This window comes from Haliaeetus albicilla, chromosome Z (genome assembly GCF_947461875.1).
Source record: "Haliaeetus albicilla chromosome Z, bHalAlb1.1, whole genome shotgun sequence".
Taxonomy (NCBI): Eukaryota; Metazoa; Chordata; class Aves; order Accipitriformes; family Accipitridae; genus Haliaeetus; species Haliaeetus albicilla.
The window spans coordinates 44,455,031-44,470,113 of NC_091516.1; the positions used below are offsets into that span (position 1 = coordinate 44,455,031).

The window sequence follows — 15,083 nt, forward strand, 5'->3', positions numbered from 1 at the left end:
AACCATTGGTTTGGGTTGGAAAGGGCCCTTCAAAGATCACCTACTCCAATCCCACTGCCATGGGCAGGGTCACTGGATCAGATTGCTCAAAGATTCCAACACTTGCAATGATGGGACATCCACAACTTCTCTGGGCAACTTGTTCCAGTGTCTCACAACCCTCATAGTAAAAAATTTCTTCCTTAGATCTAATCTAAATAACTTTCAGTTTAAAAACTTTGCCCCTTGTCCTGTCACTACAGGCCTTGGTAAAAAGTCTCTGTTTTATAAGCCCCCTTTAAGTACTGAAAGGCCACAATAAGGTCTCCCCAGAGCCTTCTCTTCTATAGGCTTAACAACATCAACACTCTCAGCTTTTCTTCATAGGAGAGGTCTTCCAGCCCTCTGATCATTTCCATGGCCCTCCTCTGGACCCACTTTAACAGGTCCATGTCTTTCTTTTGTACTGGGGACCCCAGAGCTGGATGCAGTACTCCAGGTGGGGTCTCACAAGAGTGGAGTACAGAGCACATCCTTCAACCTGCTGGCCACACTTCTTTTTATGCAACCCAGGATACGTTTGGCTTTCTGGGCTGCAAGCTGAGTTGCCAGCTCATACCTAATTTTTCATTAACCAGTATCACCAAGTCCTTCTCTGCAGGGCTTCTTTCAAACCATTCATCCCCCAGCCTGTACTGATATTTGGGATTAGCCTCACTCAGATGCAGGACCTTGCACTTGGCATTGTTGACCTTCAAGATGTTCACATGGGCCCACTCCTTAAGCCTGCCAAGGTCCCTCTGGATGGCATCCCTTCCTGCAAGCCTATCAATCAACTGCACCACTCAGCTTGGTGTCACCCGCGAACTTACTGGGGTTCCACTCAATCCCACTGTCTGTGGGGGGATATCGAATGAAGATATCAAATAGTACTGGTCCCAGTATGGACCCTTGAGGGACACCACTCACTACTGGTTTTCACTTGGACATTGAGCCATTGACTATAACTTTTTGGACATGGCCACCCAGCCAATTCCTTATCCATCAAATAGTACCTCCATCAAATCCTTATCTCTCCAATTTAGCAGCAAGAATGTTGTGTGGGACTGTGTCAAAGGCTTTACAGAAGTCCAGATAGATGACATCTGTAGCTCTTCCCTTGTCCACTGATGCAGTCACTCCATTGTAGAAGGCCACTAGATCAGTAAGGCGTGACTTGCCCTTCATGAAGCCATGCTGGCTGTCCCTAATCACCTCCCTGTTATCCATATGTTTTGATGGAACTTCCAGGAGGATCTGTTCCATCACCTTACTGGGCACTGAGGTGGGGCTGATGAAGGAACTGTGTGCAGAAGAAGCCAGGACATACTCTACCCTGTGGAACCAGAAAGGCAATCTTTCCTCCACTCCTTTCTATACCTTTCTTGTACAATCCCATCACCAGTTGCCTCTCTGCCCTGTAATGGCTCCTCCGCATAACTCGATGCTGGCAGATACCAGAAACCTGCCATTAACTACAGAAGGGGGGGGCTTAACTTGTTTGCTTTGGAAAGTTTATAGCATTCTTGAATCCTCCTCCTCAGTCTGAAAGTTAAAACAAATAGGTAAAAAGCCAGCAAGTGGGCTGATGCTAGAAGCAAGAAGCCTCCAGCAGAATCAACACTTGAGATCTACTGATGCTACTAAGGTATCACTGCCCATGGTTTGATATGGCAGTTCTTGATAAAACGTTGCAGGGTACCCAAGTGTCCAGCTTTGACAATAACTGAGACAGGTTCCTAGATGGCCCCCATTTTTGCTGACCTTGCTACAAGAGGATTGGACAAACAGACGTTACAACCCAAGTTAAAAATCCTGTTTTGACAATGGCAACAAGGCTGCAAAATGATGACACAGAGTATGTAATATTTTTCAAACAGACACATACTTGCTCAGCCTACTACCTTATGGGTTCAGTAGCTGCATAGATGAGATAGGATATAGTAGCTTCTGATCAGTGCATTCCTGCTTATTGTATCTGCAAATACAGTAAGGCTGGACTTATGGTGGTTACTGAGACCACAAGCTGGCCAGCTTGCAAGAAGTGGAGAGACTGTTTCCAACTAAGTACTGTATAAAGATATCCTAGGGAAACAAGACATAGGTTCATAAACACTATTTTTGCAAGGAACGGAGAGCTATATGTATTCCAAGGAAGGAAGTAGAGAGATGTCGTGGAAGAAAAGAGCTTCACTGCTAGCCCAAATTAAGGACAACTGCTGGGTTACAAGGTACATGCTACTCATGGATTTATAGAATGTCTTGAGTTTGGCTTGGTTATTTGTTTCAGATTAAAGGGATTTAGATTTTGAAAGTGGCTGTGTTTGGGACAGGAAAAGAGCAGTATACTCAATAGGAAACAAAGGCAGAAAATCTATAGATTGGGTGGTGAGAAGACTGTCTGGCAAGGCAAACAGTCTTGGCCCTTTGCCTATCAGTTGACAAGTATGTTTTCTGATCCTTACTTCCCCACACAGAAGCTTCCAGTCAAACAGTCAAACATCATCATTTCTTTTGCATGGAAAGGTACAGCAGGAAGCTGACTAGGGATCAGGTATCTTTCTGCCAAAGGTCTCCCTGTTGCAAAAACACTGTGATATATTATGAAACATGTCCCTGCTATGGTACAAACTGCACAGTCTGTACACATAGTGCATGGTGAGTTTAGATGAACCCTGTTGCAAAAAAGACTAGTTTTCTGTTGCTGGGAGCACTGCCTAATTTAGCAGAGCTCATAGGAATTACAGCTTTGGCTGCTGCCTGCGTATAACCTGGTGCTCAGAATCTCACACAGGTTGGTGCTGCACCTCAGTTGTTTGCAGTACATACACACTCGCTGGTGCTGGCAAGGAATAGCAGAAGGAAATGGACAAAATCCTGGTGCAGAGCCAGCAGCTAAGCTTATGTCAGCTTTGCTTAGGTTCATCTGGTCACTAGTGGGGTTCTACAGGGCTCAGTTTTAGTGCCAGTGCTCTTTAATGTTTTTCTAAATTATCTGGATAGAGGAGTCAAATGTACATTAAATTCACTGATGATACTAAATAAGGAGGAGCTGTGGACTCCTTTGGGTGTAGAGAGGGCTTACAGAGAGATCTGGATGGGCTAGAGAGCTGGGGAATCACCAATCCTATGAAATTTAACAAGAGCAAGTGCTAGATTCTCCACCTGGGAAGGGGTAATCCTGGTTATACCCTGTATACGTACAGGATGAGAAGCTGGAGAGCAGCCCCATGAAAAGAGATCTGGGGGTTTGGGTTGATGGCAAGTTGAATACGAGTCAAGAGTGTGCCCTGGCAGCCAAAAGTGCTAACCGTGTCCCAGGGTGCATCAAGCACAGCGTAGCTATCTGGTCGAGGGAGGTGATTGTCCCACGCTACATTGCACTGGTGTGGCCCCACTTTGAGTGCTGCGTGCAGTTTTGGGCACCTCAATATAAGAAGGACAGCAGACTATTAGAGTGTCGAGAGGACAGTGACCAAGACTGTGAAAGATTTTTGAGGGCAACACTTAGGAGGAGTGGCAGAGGTCACTTGGGTTTGTTCAGCTCGGAGAAGAGAAGGCTGAGGGGTGCCCTCATCACAGTCTACAACTTCCTCAAGGGTGGCAGCAGAGGGGAAAGTGCTGATCTCCTCTCTCTGGTGACCAGTGATAGAACACGAGGAAATGGAATGAAGCTGCATCAGGGGAAGTTCAGATTGGACACTGGAAAAGGTTCTTCACCGAGAAGGTGGTCAGTCACTGGAACAGGCTCCCCAGGAAAGTGGACATGGCACCAAGCCTGTCAGAGTTCAAGGAGCGTCTGGATGATGCTCTTAGTCATATGGTTTAGTTTTAGGTAGTCCTGCGAGGAGCAGGGAGTTGGACTCAATGATCCTTATCGGTGCCTTCCAACTTGAGATATTCTATGATCTCTACCAGGAAGCCCTGCTCTACTCTCAGGGCCTTGCTGATATAGGCTTGGTATACTGCCAGTCACCAATACTTCTAAGTTCCGCTACCATCACTGGCAGACCAATAACCTTAGCTTTGCAAGGGACTACTGGCAGCACTGTCCATTTTCAACAGTGTAATTAATAATTAACATCTGCTGTACGAAAGAGGGCAAACTAGTTGTTATCCAGGATTACAAATCCAAAAGACATGTATATAAACCTTTGCATAAGGATTCTCAAAGCACCAATACATCTTCAAGTATGTTTGAGCACCAAGAACATTGCTATTGATGAAGCTATTAAATGCCCTGTGTGAATGACAACCTTTAAAATAATTACATAATTAAATAATTACATCTGTCAACTTAATTTACATCATCTCATTAAAAACAAAACCAAACAACTCTTTTTTTTTTGTTTTTTTTTTGTTTCACCATCAGCTTCTTGTGTGACCCTGGCTAATCAAACTCCTTATAATTCAGCTTCATCCTTAACTCAGGATACCTTTTTTACCACTCTTAAGAGCACTGCGAAGTATAACACATCTTCAGCTGACACACAGTGCAAATAGTATGTCTAAGGAGCACCTCCATCCCTGCGTATTTTCTTTTGACTAAGTAACATCTTTAGAAAGCTGATCTTTTAGGCTTTGAGTTCTATGAATTACAGTTGTTTTACACTTTCAAAAATATGACAAATTTCATATAATTTTCTTACGATCTCTCAACATAGATTAAAAAAAGTCTGTCATGCACTACAATTAAGGTGGCAAAACTTCCCCATACAACACTAGCATCTGTTGCCAATATCTAGAGTTGCACGATCATGCACAGAAATATGCAGAGTAATGAAAGGAAACAATGCACCTCTTTCTAAAAGAAAGAACAGGACAAATTGTGTAAGTGTACATCATACATTTATTACCGAACAACTCTCTCAACTCCAAAATTGGGCACAGGGATTAAAAATAAAAATTCATTGCACTACCTAGTAAAGCATTACTAGTAACTCTCATAAAAAATGTACAAATTTTGTTAAAAATTTATCAAGCCTTCAAATGATTTGGTTACAGATACAATACATTTAAAACTACATGTTAAATGATACAATAGCATATGATTTAAAGAAAACACTTGACAAAATATGACTCCAACAAAACCCATAAGCTTTCATAATCATTAGCAAATCTGAAACACAAGTAGCAAAATGAGGTAACAATGTACCAAAGAAAAAAACCACAGCTTTTACAAAGGCCCAAAGATAACTCAGTCAAAAATGTGTTTTCTACAATTAAAATTAGAAACGTTGGTAAATCTCATCCCACGTATTACACAATGGATTAACAACTGTGAAATCACATTCAAAAGCTGCACAAAATGGCATACAACAAAAGGCTTTTTTTGTAAAGCGAGCCACAAAATGAGACATTGGAATTATCTGTAGGCCTTCATATCCACTGAAATGTCAAATTAAATTGACAGTTTATGCAAAAACACAGCAGTGCCAATATGATAAAGCAAACATACTACAGGTTTGGTTGTTTGTTTTTTTTGGAGAAGAAGGAGCCAGGTGATGGCAGAAAGGCAATCAACATAAAAAAAGTCTTGCTAAATTCAGGTGCTGCCAGGCACCATAGCAGGCTGTGAAATTACACACAAATGTGCATAACACATGGCAGTTAACAGCTGAACATGAATCCCGCTCCCTTGACAGCCACAACAGAGTTGTCGCTTGTCTGAGCTGATTCAGAACATATGCAAGTGTGCTGTTTATACACACTAACCACAGGAAGCAAGAGTCCACATGTATTTGCAAGAATCCCATGCAAACGAAAGAACCATTCCAGAAGAGATGAGCTGTAAGAGTGCAACAATTAATTTCAGGATTTTACCAACTTAGACCCTCCATCTCCTAGATCTCCCACTGCTTCAGAATTTTACTAGGGAGAAAGGGACATTACACATCAAGATTTCCCCAATTTTAGAAAGAGGACTACTTTCCCTTGGCTCCAGAAGGATGTGTTTTGTTCATTGCATCTAGTTTAGAAAAAGTACCCTCTTTACATGCTTTGAGCTGAATACTGAGCAGAGTAGTGTTATGTTCAAATCTGTACACACAGGATTTTTTCTTTTGCAGTTACATAAAAGAGCCTAAGGTTTGCGAGACGTGGCATATGCTTTTTAAACACATGATTTTATTTGTTAAAAAAATAAATTTTATTACACGTAATTTAGCCTGCTAGGTGTTATTGTGAGAAGCCTATTCTCTAACTACACTGGAAGAGAGAAGAAATTCTAGTATTTTGAAGTTGATGTACCAGCATTTTTAGTTATTTAGTGTTCTTAAGTATCAATAGGTATGGAAAGACTCACCGTTTTTGAGAACTACCTGCATAACTAAACAGAGGGAAGACCATCTGAAATAGGGCAAAACTGTGCTTTTATTTTATCTGCACCAAGAGCTGTGACTGATGTGTAGAATCTTCAGAGGGAAATCAGCCTGGAGAACATCTAACGCTGTTTGAAATTATAACTGATACTAGAGCATAGCAGCATACAAAAGCATCAGAAATTATAAAGAATAAACTTAAAGCTGAGACTGGCAGCAAGTTGCAGCAATATTGCTAACTGTGCCACCTGTGCTGCTGCAACCAAAGTAATGACACTGAAATTAGGAGAATAATTTTGTTGCAAAAAGTGCATCCTTTGAATAACTATGGTATATGCAGACCTAAATGTTTTGCTAGAACGTATCAAAGATGTTAACAGTCTGAATGTTATAAATGAAGCTTTTTTTTTTTAATAGCCCAAATAAAACATTATTCAGAGCACTTGAATAGAGGTTACCACTTCCTATTTCGCAGCACTGTTCTCCTATAGTGGAGCTCTGCAAACTCGATTGCAAAACCCAAGGAAGTTCCTTCTTTGTATTACACTCATCGTGAAATAAGGAAGGGCAAGAAGCAGCATCAGGGCAACTGAATTCTGCAGTTAGTGACCAAAACCCACCTTTTCTTGTGATAGAATGAAAAAAATCAGAAGTTCTACTTCTCTGAGAAAATGCTAAAAATTTTATTTTATTCATGAAGTTGCAGGAATAAAATTGTAACCTTTTACAAGTTATTTTAATTGTATACAAACTCCCTTGTAAATAACAAAGAATGTATGTGATTAAAGCCAATGTTTATAAGCTAAAAGATTATGTCCTTAGCAAGTACAATGGCCAAAAGTGAAGAGCTCTTGCACAACACCCTCAGTGTCCTTTCTACTTCCTTTCATGGAAGAAGCATGTAACTGGCAAATCCAGCTAGAAAAATTTAAAAGCAGAACAGAAAAGCATTGATACTCATATTAGCAACTGAAAGTGTTAATATTGCTAAATGATTTCTGTGATATTGCAACTTTACATTGATAAAATAACTTGTAAATCAGCCATTTAAAAATCCAGACTTTGTAACATATGCTAAAAACCCCAAGGTTACTCATGTATGAACAATCAATGCACTCTTTAGTGGTACACATTTAAAGCCTCCAATGAAGGGGAAGCATAACAGCTGTTTGAATAGTAGGTAGAAAGGTCTTTATACCTGCAAGTACATGGGGGAGGAAATACTAAATGTCTGTAATTGCTGCACCCATCGCATTCAGTGTGCAACTGCAAACACAAGGAAAGGAACCAGTGTACAGTACTAGTACTGTTTAAATAACACACAAGATTATACATTGCAGCATAATTATTACTACACACATACGTTCTTGGTACATGCTGGTATATAGGTTCTCAAACACACATGCACACTCACTCAGTCACAAGCACACGTCACACATCCTCTCACAAGCAAACACACATTTACACCATTCATTTCCACTCACAGTATCTGAAGGCTCTATATAAGGTAGATTGCTATATTGTTTGGAGCTACCACTTTTTTTTTTCCTTTTTCTTTTATATAAAAGCACATGCTAAAAGATCACATCCACAGTAATCTCGCAGCAACACTCGGAATGATCACACAAAAACCAGGGAATGTTAGTGCACACACAAAATTAAGCTAAAAAAAAAAAAAAAATCTTTGGAGTTCCAATCACACTGTTAGTATAACAATCCCGTAACTGTGAAGACTAGTTATAAGCTTTATAATTGATTAAGTCACACAGTGCAAAGTAAGGTCCATTGACCCTTTTGTGTAAAGGGTAGGCTGGAAGCCACATGGGTAAGTTCAATAGATAGTTCATATATACATGTGACCAGGAACACCCAAACCAGATTTGTGCTTTTAGACTGGTCATTCTGAATCACGATGCACTTCCGAAGCATCAGCTCTACAAATTGGGCAGGTACGATTTGCCTGTAAAACCAGAAACAAAACACGGTTTACTGTACTGACAAATACACTGTTAAGGTAATGTGTATATGACACTGACACCTGTGAGTATTGAAAAGCAATTTAAGAGTACTTAAAATAAAAGAAGACAAAGTGTGCTTATGCCTTTTTTTTAGTTTGTTTTGTTATGAATGGTATGATAGGCTTGCCAATTCAAAATTGTGTTTACAAAAAAAAAATTGTGCCTTTTATCTTTACAGATAAAGCGAAACAGCAAACTAGGCTTTATCTAAGTGATGGTGCTTTTATCAATGCAGACTCATGGTTATAGTATATTGCAATCAAATGGATGCAACTAAGAAGCTGTACTGTATGCTGCAGAGAAACCCACCAAAACCAGACTAGTAACCTTGGGCTACAAATAAACATCTTATATGAGGGTGTTATGTTGTCACAAGCTCTACTGACCAGGAATCACATCTCTTAATACACTGTTTATTCAGTTATTCTCACAGAAACCCATCATATAGACTTGGTCAAAGCTGAAAGCAGACCAGTGAAAGAGGGAAACGCTTTTAAGTAAAGAGAAAGGGGGCAGGGGGGAAAGAGAGAGAGATGACCTGACAAAACAGGTATTCAAGTAACATACACAACCAGGTCTAAATTTAGCCCTTCAGTAAAGCACTCACTGAAAATACATCCTGTGACCCTTTTACTTTTATAGCTTCCTTAAAATGGTAAGACAGATGAGAAGTAATATTCCTTAAAGCTACTGGGAAAGTATTTCTGCCTTCTCATTCTCCTTTTCAAATAAAAGCTAATTTCATTGCAGTAAATGTTGAGAAAAAGCCCAAAACAACCCTGTAACATCTATGCTAAAATATCTCCTTTGCAAAGGGTGGACTGGGGAGAACTCTTCCCTGCCCCAATTTCTGTATTTCATGGTTCCCAGAATTGCAGGACCAACCACTGTCGACTCCAAGTTTTTCTAAGGTAGCCAAATTTTTCAATGAAAATACAAGTGAGAGCATCAAGAAATGAGGCTCTGCAGGCCAGAGTTCAGAAATCATTGCCACAAATTTCAAATCCAAACAATAAATGCCAATGAAAGTAACATGCTATTACTGAAAAACTTAATTTAGTAATGCAAGTTAACATGAGGGTATATGTTTTCTGTCAATTACTACTGTTGTTATTACTGTTTTATAGTTTTTATCATAGTTATTGCTTCATAGTTTTTGTAAAGCATAGATTGGAGAATCAATTCAAAATTTATTTCTTGTTCTTTCACTAGCAGTTTTGAAATTACTTAAGGACAATGCCATTACTTGGTCACTACTTTGTATTTGCTTTATTCTAGATATAATTCAGCTAATACAATTTTTAAAATAAAAAGGCATGTTCTTCAAAATTCAATGGATTAATGAATCAGGAGGTATTTGCTTAGATAAATAATGAAGTATCTACCATTTGTAGCATGAAACAGAGCATTCGGTGGGAGTAATTTCCTGGTAGGAATTGCAGAAATAAATCCACTGTGCCAGGATAAAATGAATACTCATAGACACTGCAGCACTGCTTTTTAAGTCACTTTTCAAGATCCTGCATGAACATCTGTTTTAAATTTAGTTGCACTCTTGTGCCTTTCATGAAATTCATTCCCCATTCCTGGCTTTTAACATGACTCTCTGGTGCAAAAAGAGGAGTAAGATGGACATAATATTGTAATATTGACCTTCTAACTAGCCACTCTTTCAGGCAAACTTACTTTTTGTGCTGTAAGTGAGAGCGAGCTGCACAATGAACTGATTTATTTTTTTATATTTTATAGAAATTTATAGCTAAAGTGAACTGCAAGTAGAATAACAAATCTGTAGGGCTACTAGAATCCTCTAAATAGCATTGCACTACTTTGGTGTTAGTCCATCAAACCCAAGTTAAACTATAGTTATAGTTTGTCTTTTCTCATATATAATACAGCATTTCCTAACAGAAGATTAAATATAAAGGCAAGTTGTCCTTGTTATCTGGTTCTAAACCGTCAGGGTGAAGACAGGTCATGTTTTCAAGCTGTCTTTTGGAATGATGACTAACTCTTACTTTAAAAAACAAGAGATTTCTTGTGTATTCATATTTGACTAAAGGACTTAGGATATTAAGAAATAACCAAATACTGTGAAATATGACAGTTGACAATACTATGAAAGGCAAAAGGATAATCTCCCTCTTGCTAATTATGTTTCCTCCCCTGTATTACATCTTCTCTCACAAATCTTTAACCTTGCTTAACCAGGGAAGTATAAATTAAAGTGGATGTTTTGGGTTTGTGTGGCAGGGTTTTGGTAGTGGTGGTGGGGGCTGCAGGGGTGGCTCCTGCGAGAAGCTGCCAGAAGCTTCCCCAGCTCGAAGTCAGATCCGTCTCTGGCCAAGGCCAAGCCCATCAGCGACGGTGGTAGTGTCTCTGGGATAATATATTTAAGAAGGGGAACCTGCAGCAGAGAGGGGAGTGGGACATGAAAGAAACCCCTCTGCAGACAGCAAGGTCAGTGAAGAAGGATGGGGAAGAGGTGTGCTGGAGGAGGTGATGCCCCTGCAGCCCGTGGTGAGACAGCAGGCTGTTCCCTTGCAGCCCATGGAGGTGAATGGTGGAACAGATGCCCACCTGCAGCCCGTGGAGGATCCCTTGTCTCCAAAGATGGCTGTGACTCCATGGGAAAACCCACACTGGAGCAGCCTGTGCCTGAATGACTGCAGCCCACAGAAAAGGACCCTGGAACGCTGGAGTAGTTTGTGAAGGACTGCAGCCCCTGGGAAGGACTTATGCTGGAGAAGTTCATGGAGGACTGGGAGGGACCCCGTGCTGGAGCAGGGAGAAGAGTCCTCACCCTGAGGAGGAAGGAGCAGCAGAGACAATGTCTGACAAACTGACCGCAACCCCCATTCCCCATCCCCCTCTGCTGCTGTGGGGAGGAGGGAGAAAAAATTGGGAGTGGACTTGAGCCTGGGAAGGAGGGAGGAGGCGGGGAAGGTGTTTTAAGATTTGTTTTTATTTCCAACTATCGTACTCCAATTTGATTGGTAACAAATTAAATTGATTTTTTCCCCCAAGTCGAGTCTGTGTTGCTCATGACCATAAGTGGTGAGTGATCCCTCACTGTCCTTGTCTTGATCTATGATCTTTTCTTTATATTTTTTTCCTCCCCATCCCACCAGCTGTGGGGAGGAGTGAGCAAGCAGTGTAGTGGTGATTTGTGGCTGGTTGGGCTGAAACAATGACAGTGGGCAACCTAAGGCACTGTAAAAGAACATTTCCTCTCACTTGCTCACAATACCTAAAAAGGTGGTACTGTACCTAGCATTATTGCAGCAGGGCAGATCAAACCTTCCATGTATAGACAAGCCACAGAACTTTCTCAGCTACCTTATTTTTGCTCCATCATCAGCAACAGGCAGTGGAATAAGGATTTTTCTTTTTTTAAAATAATCAGATTGGATCACTAACCTCTTATTTAAATCTTTCACTAATAACATGGTGAAACTTAAAAGAATCAATGTCACTCCATAGTTCTAGAAGTAGTTCTAGAAATGTTCCTAGATAGCAAATACTTTCTTCAAAGTGAGAAGATTAAATCACTAAAACATAAGGACAAACTGGTAACTCTTTGTTGTGGTTTAAGCCCAGCCAGCAACTAGGCACCATGCAGTGACCCGCTCATTCCCTCAGCTCCCAGTGGGATAGGGAGAAGTGGAAAAAGAGAAGTAAACCTTGTAGGTTGAGATAAGAATGATTTAATAACTGAAGTAAAATAAAATGTAATACTAACAATAATAAAAACCAATAATAATTGTAATGAAAAGGAATGTAATAAAATAAAACAAAACAAAACAAAACCCAACCCCTCCCCCCCAAAAAACCCCAAGAAAAGACAAGTGATGCACAATGCAATTGCTCACCACCTGCTGACCAATGCCTGAACAGCGATCCCAGCTCCTGGCCAACTCCTCCCAGTTTATATACCAAGCACGATGTTCTATGCTATGGAATATCCCTTTGGCTAGTTTGGGTCAGCTGTCCTGGCTGTGTTCCCTCCCAGCTTCTTGTGCACCTGCTTGCTGGCAGAGCATTGGAAACTGAAAAATCCTTAACTTAGGATAAGCGCTACTTAGCAACAACTAAAACATCAGTGTGTTAGCAACATGATTCTCACAAAACAAAGCACTGTACCAGCTACTAAGAAGAAAGTTAACTCTTTCCCAGCCGAAACCAGGACACTTTCTTTTTTTACCTTATGGAAAAAATTTACAAGTACTGAAAGCTACAATTTTTACCGTCGCTTGCAGAATTTCTTAACACAATGTTGGCTAGATGATGTGAATTAAGTGGATGTGGACATAACTATGATATCAACATATAAAAGAAGTTGTCAAATACATAGAGGAATGGACAGAAGCAAAACTATAGAACAAAATATCTTCCAGTTATCCTTACTTCCAGATGTTTGCTGCCTAACTGTAACCAAGTTTAGACAGAGGCTGTAACTAAAGTAGGCTGGTGTTACAGGTAATTTGTTACAGTTTGCAAAGCAAAATAATCTTTATTTCCATACACCACCTTTGTACCAGTGTAACTAAACCCACATGGTATGAATAGATTGCCTTAAGAATCCTACACTACGATGATTTAACCTTGTCTAGCTCATTTTGCATCCAGCTCTGGAACACATGATGTCAGTACCAGCAGTTTTACGTGGGTATAACTGCACCCCCTTTAGGTTTAGATTGCGTATCTTTCACCTCATTCCCCCACCTAGCCGACACACTTACGCTCCTAAGATTTCTTCTATGATAAGACAACCTCTAGAAAATACCACACTTGAAGACCTGTCAGAAAATACATAGTTTCTAAGCTGGGACAGGAACAACAGAAAAAGCTGTTTCACCACTACTACAGTACATCCAAAATTATGAAAATAAAGACTAAACTAAATCTGCTTTTTTCACTTTGCTGTTCTGAATTTGACTGCCAGTTCATTACCAGTTGAAAGTACTAAATCTAACTGTAGAACTGCCACACTGAGTCCCCAAAAAGCTTAATTCATTAATTCATTAATTGTCTGACTCTTGAGACCAATGTCAGGTAAGAAAGAGCTTAAGAACAGAACAAGCATGCATGACACTTCTCTAACATGTTCTTCTAACTTCCAGCAATCTGCAGATCAGGGGCTCTATGAATCAGAGGTATATTTTTTTGCATTAGTAGCCTGGAAAGAGCCATCTTTTAAAATCCATGTAATCAATTTAACCTATATAGAACTATAGCATCCACTGTTTCACAGGCTGTGTCAAATGATCTTAGTTCTTTTTTCATAAAAAGGAGTGAATACTACCCCTGGATACTCTGTCCACGCCACAAATGACTTACGAAGTTTCATGCAGTGGAAAGACTTGACAAATCTAGTGTGAACTCTCCTGAAGCAGAGTAGGGGGACATTGAAGAATGCCACTTGAATATATATAGTCTAGTCTTAATTTGCAGTTACTGAATAAAACAGCATACATCTAGCATACATATATTGATAATATTATGTGGGGTGTCTGTGTGTATGTGGCTTTTTAATCCGACAATAAAACAACTAGTTGTTTACATTCCTCTTGCTGATCCTCATGTATGTGGATTCAGATACTGAAGGACATCAGTTCTACTGAAAGTTATGAGCATCGCTGTGGAAACATTTACACTGGCCTTAGATTTTGCAGAAGCCTTAGACTACTGTGGGTATTGTAGCCCAAGAGCAATTTCATATCCCAGTTTTTAAAATCCTTCTCATTATTCTTGACATTGTGTTAGCCAAAAGAATGCTGTCAATATTAACTTGATTTCTTCATTCTCTGCCCTGAATATTTTAGTGTATGCCTAAGATAGGCATTTTCTTGCTTTTATGAAGCCATAAAGGCAAGGGGGTTTAATTTCTTTTTCCAAAACAACAGACACCACCTGTAATTCTCTAGGCAGCGTATCCTGTATTCAGGATCACGGCAGTTTGTTCCAATGTTCTACACAACAGGCTACACTCAGAGTGTATTAAAACTGAATAGAATAAAATGCCAAAAAAAGGTGAGGCAAGATGGGGATCAGTACTGTGTCGGCAGTAGATCTGGCTAATGCAGCTTGTAGAGACGTCTGTGTATCACCATCTACTTATTTGTATTCCTGTTCTTCACACCTTCTGTACTATTTTCTCTGTCCTCTTACTGGGCTGCCCTGATTCTAGACACTTTCTTTTCTGCTCAGATTCTCTTGGAAGGGTATATCATGATTCTGTAAAACTATGATTTCTATTTGTATCTATTACATTTCTATGTAAACGTATATATGCATACACATATACATACACACATTATACATTTTATTTGCCCCAGAACCTAACGTTAATAGCAAAGTGGGGGAGGAAGATATTAGTACTCATGCTTGCTATGCAGGATATGTAATAGTTAAAGCCACCATCATCAGAGAAACTCTAATTCATACTTCCTATATTATTAAGTTACATTTTGTTTTCAAGTCTTCTTTAATTTCACATTTTACTTGAATTCACAGCCATTGTTTTATGCAAATGGAAAACACAGTAAGATCTGTCAATGGAAATAATTCTCTTCATATTCACTTTTCCTTGCACCAAAGAAACATCCTTCATCAATTACTAGAAAAATATTCTAAGTAGGCAGTGCTTCCACTCTGTTGGGATTTCTAGTCTAAACATCAGAAACATGAAACAAGATAAAATGAAGAACAGCAAAATACTCCTTCC

At 39.8% G+C, this 15,083-nt stretch overlaps 1 protein-coding gene across 8 annotated transcripts in view; it reads right to left on the reverse strand.

The window, feature by feature from the left end:
• Positions 1 to 4,844: 4,844 nt before the first annotated feature.
• The window catches only part of RNF38 (ring finger protein 38), a 133,971-nt gene continuing 123,732 nt past the window's right edge, over positions 4,845 to 15,083 (reverse strand). For all 8 annotated transcript variants that reach the window (XM_069775931.1, XM_069775932.1, XM_069775930.1 and 5 more), the window contains one exon: positions 4,845 to 8,298. In XM_069775931.1, coding sequence (XP_069632032.1) covers positions 8,236 to 8,298 — 63 coding nt within the window. In that variant the 3' untranslated portion in view covers positions 4,845 to 8,235. The remainder of the gene's footprint in view (positions 8,299 to 15,083) is intronic.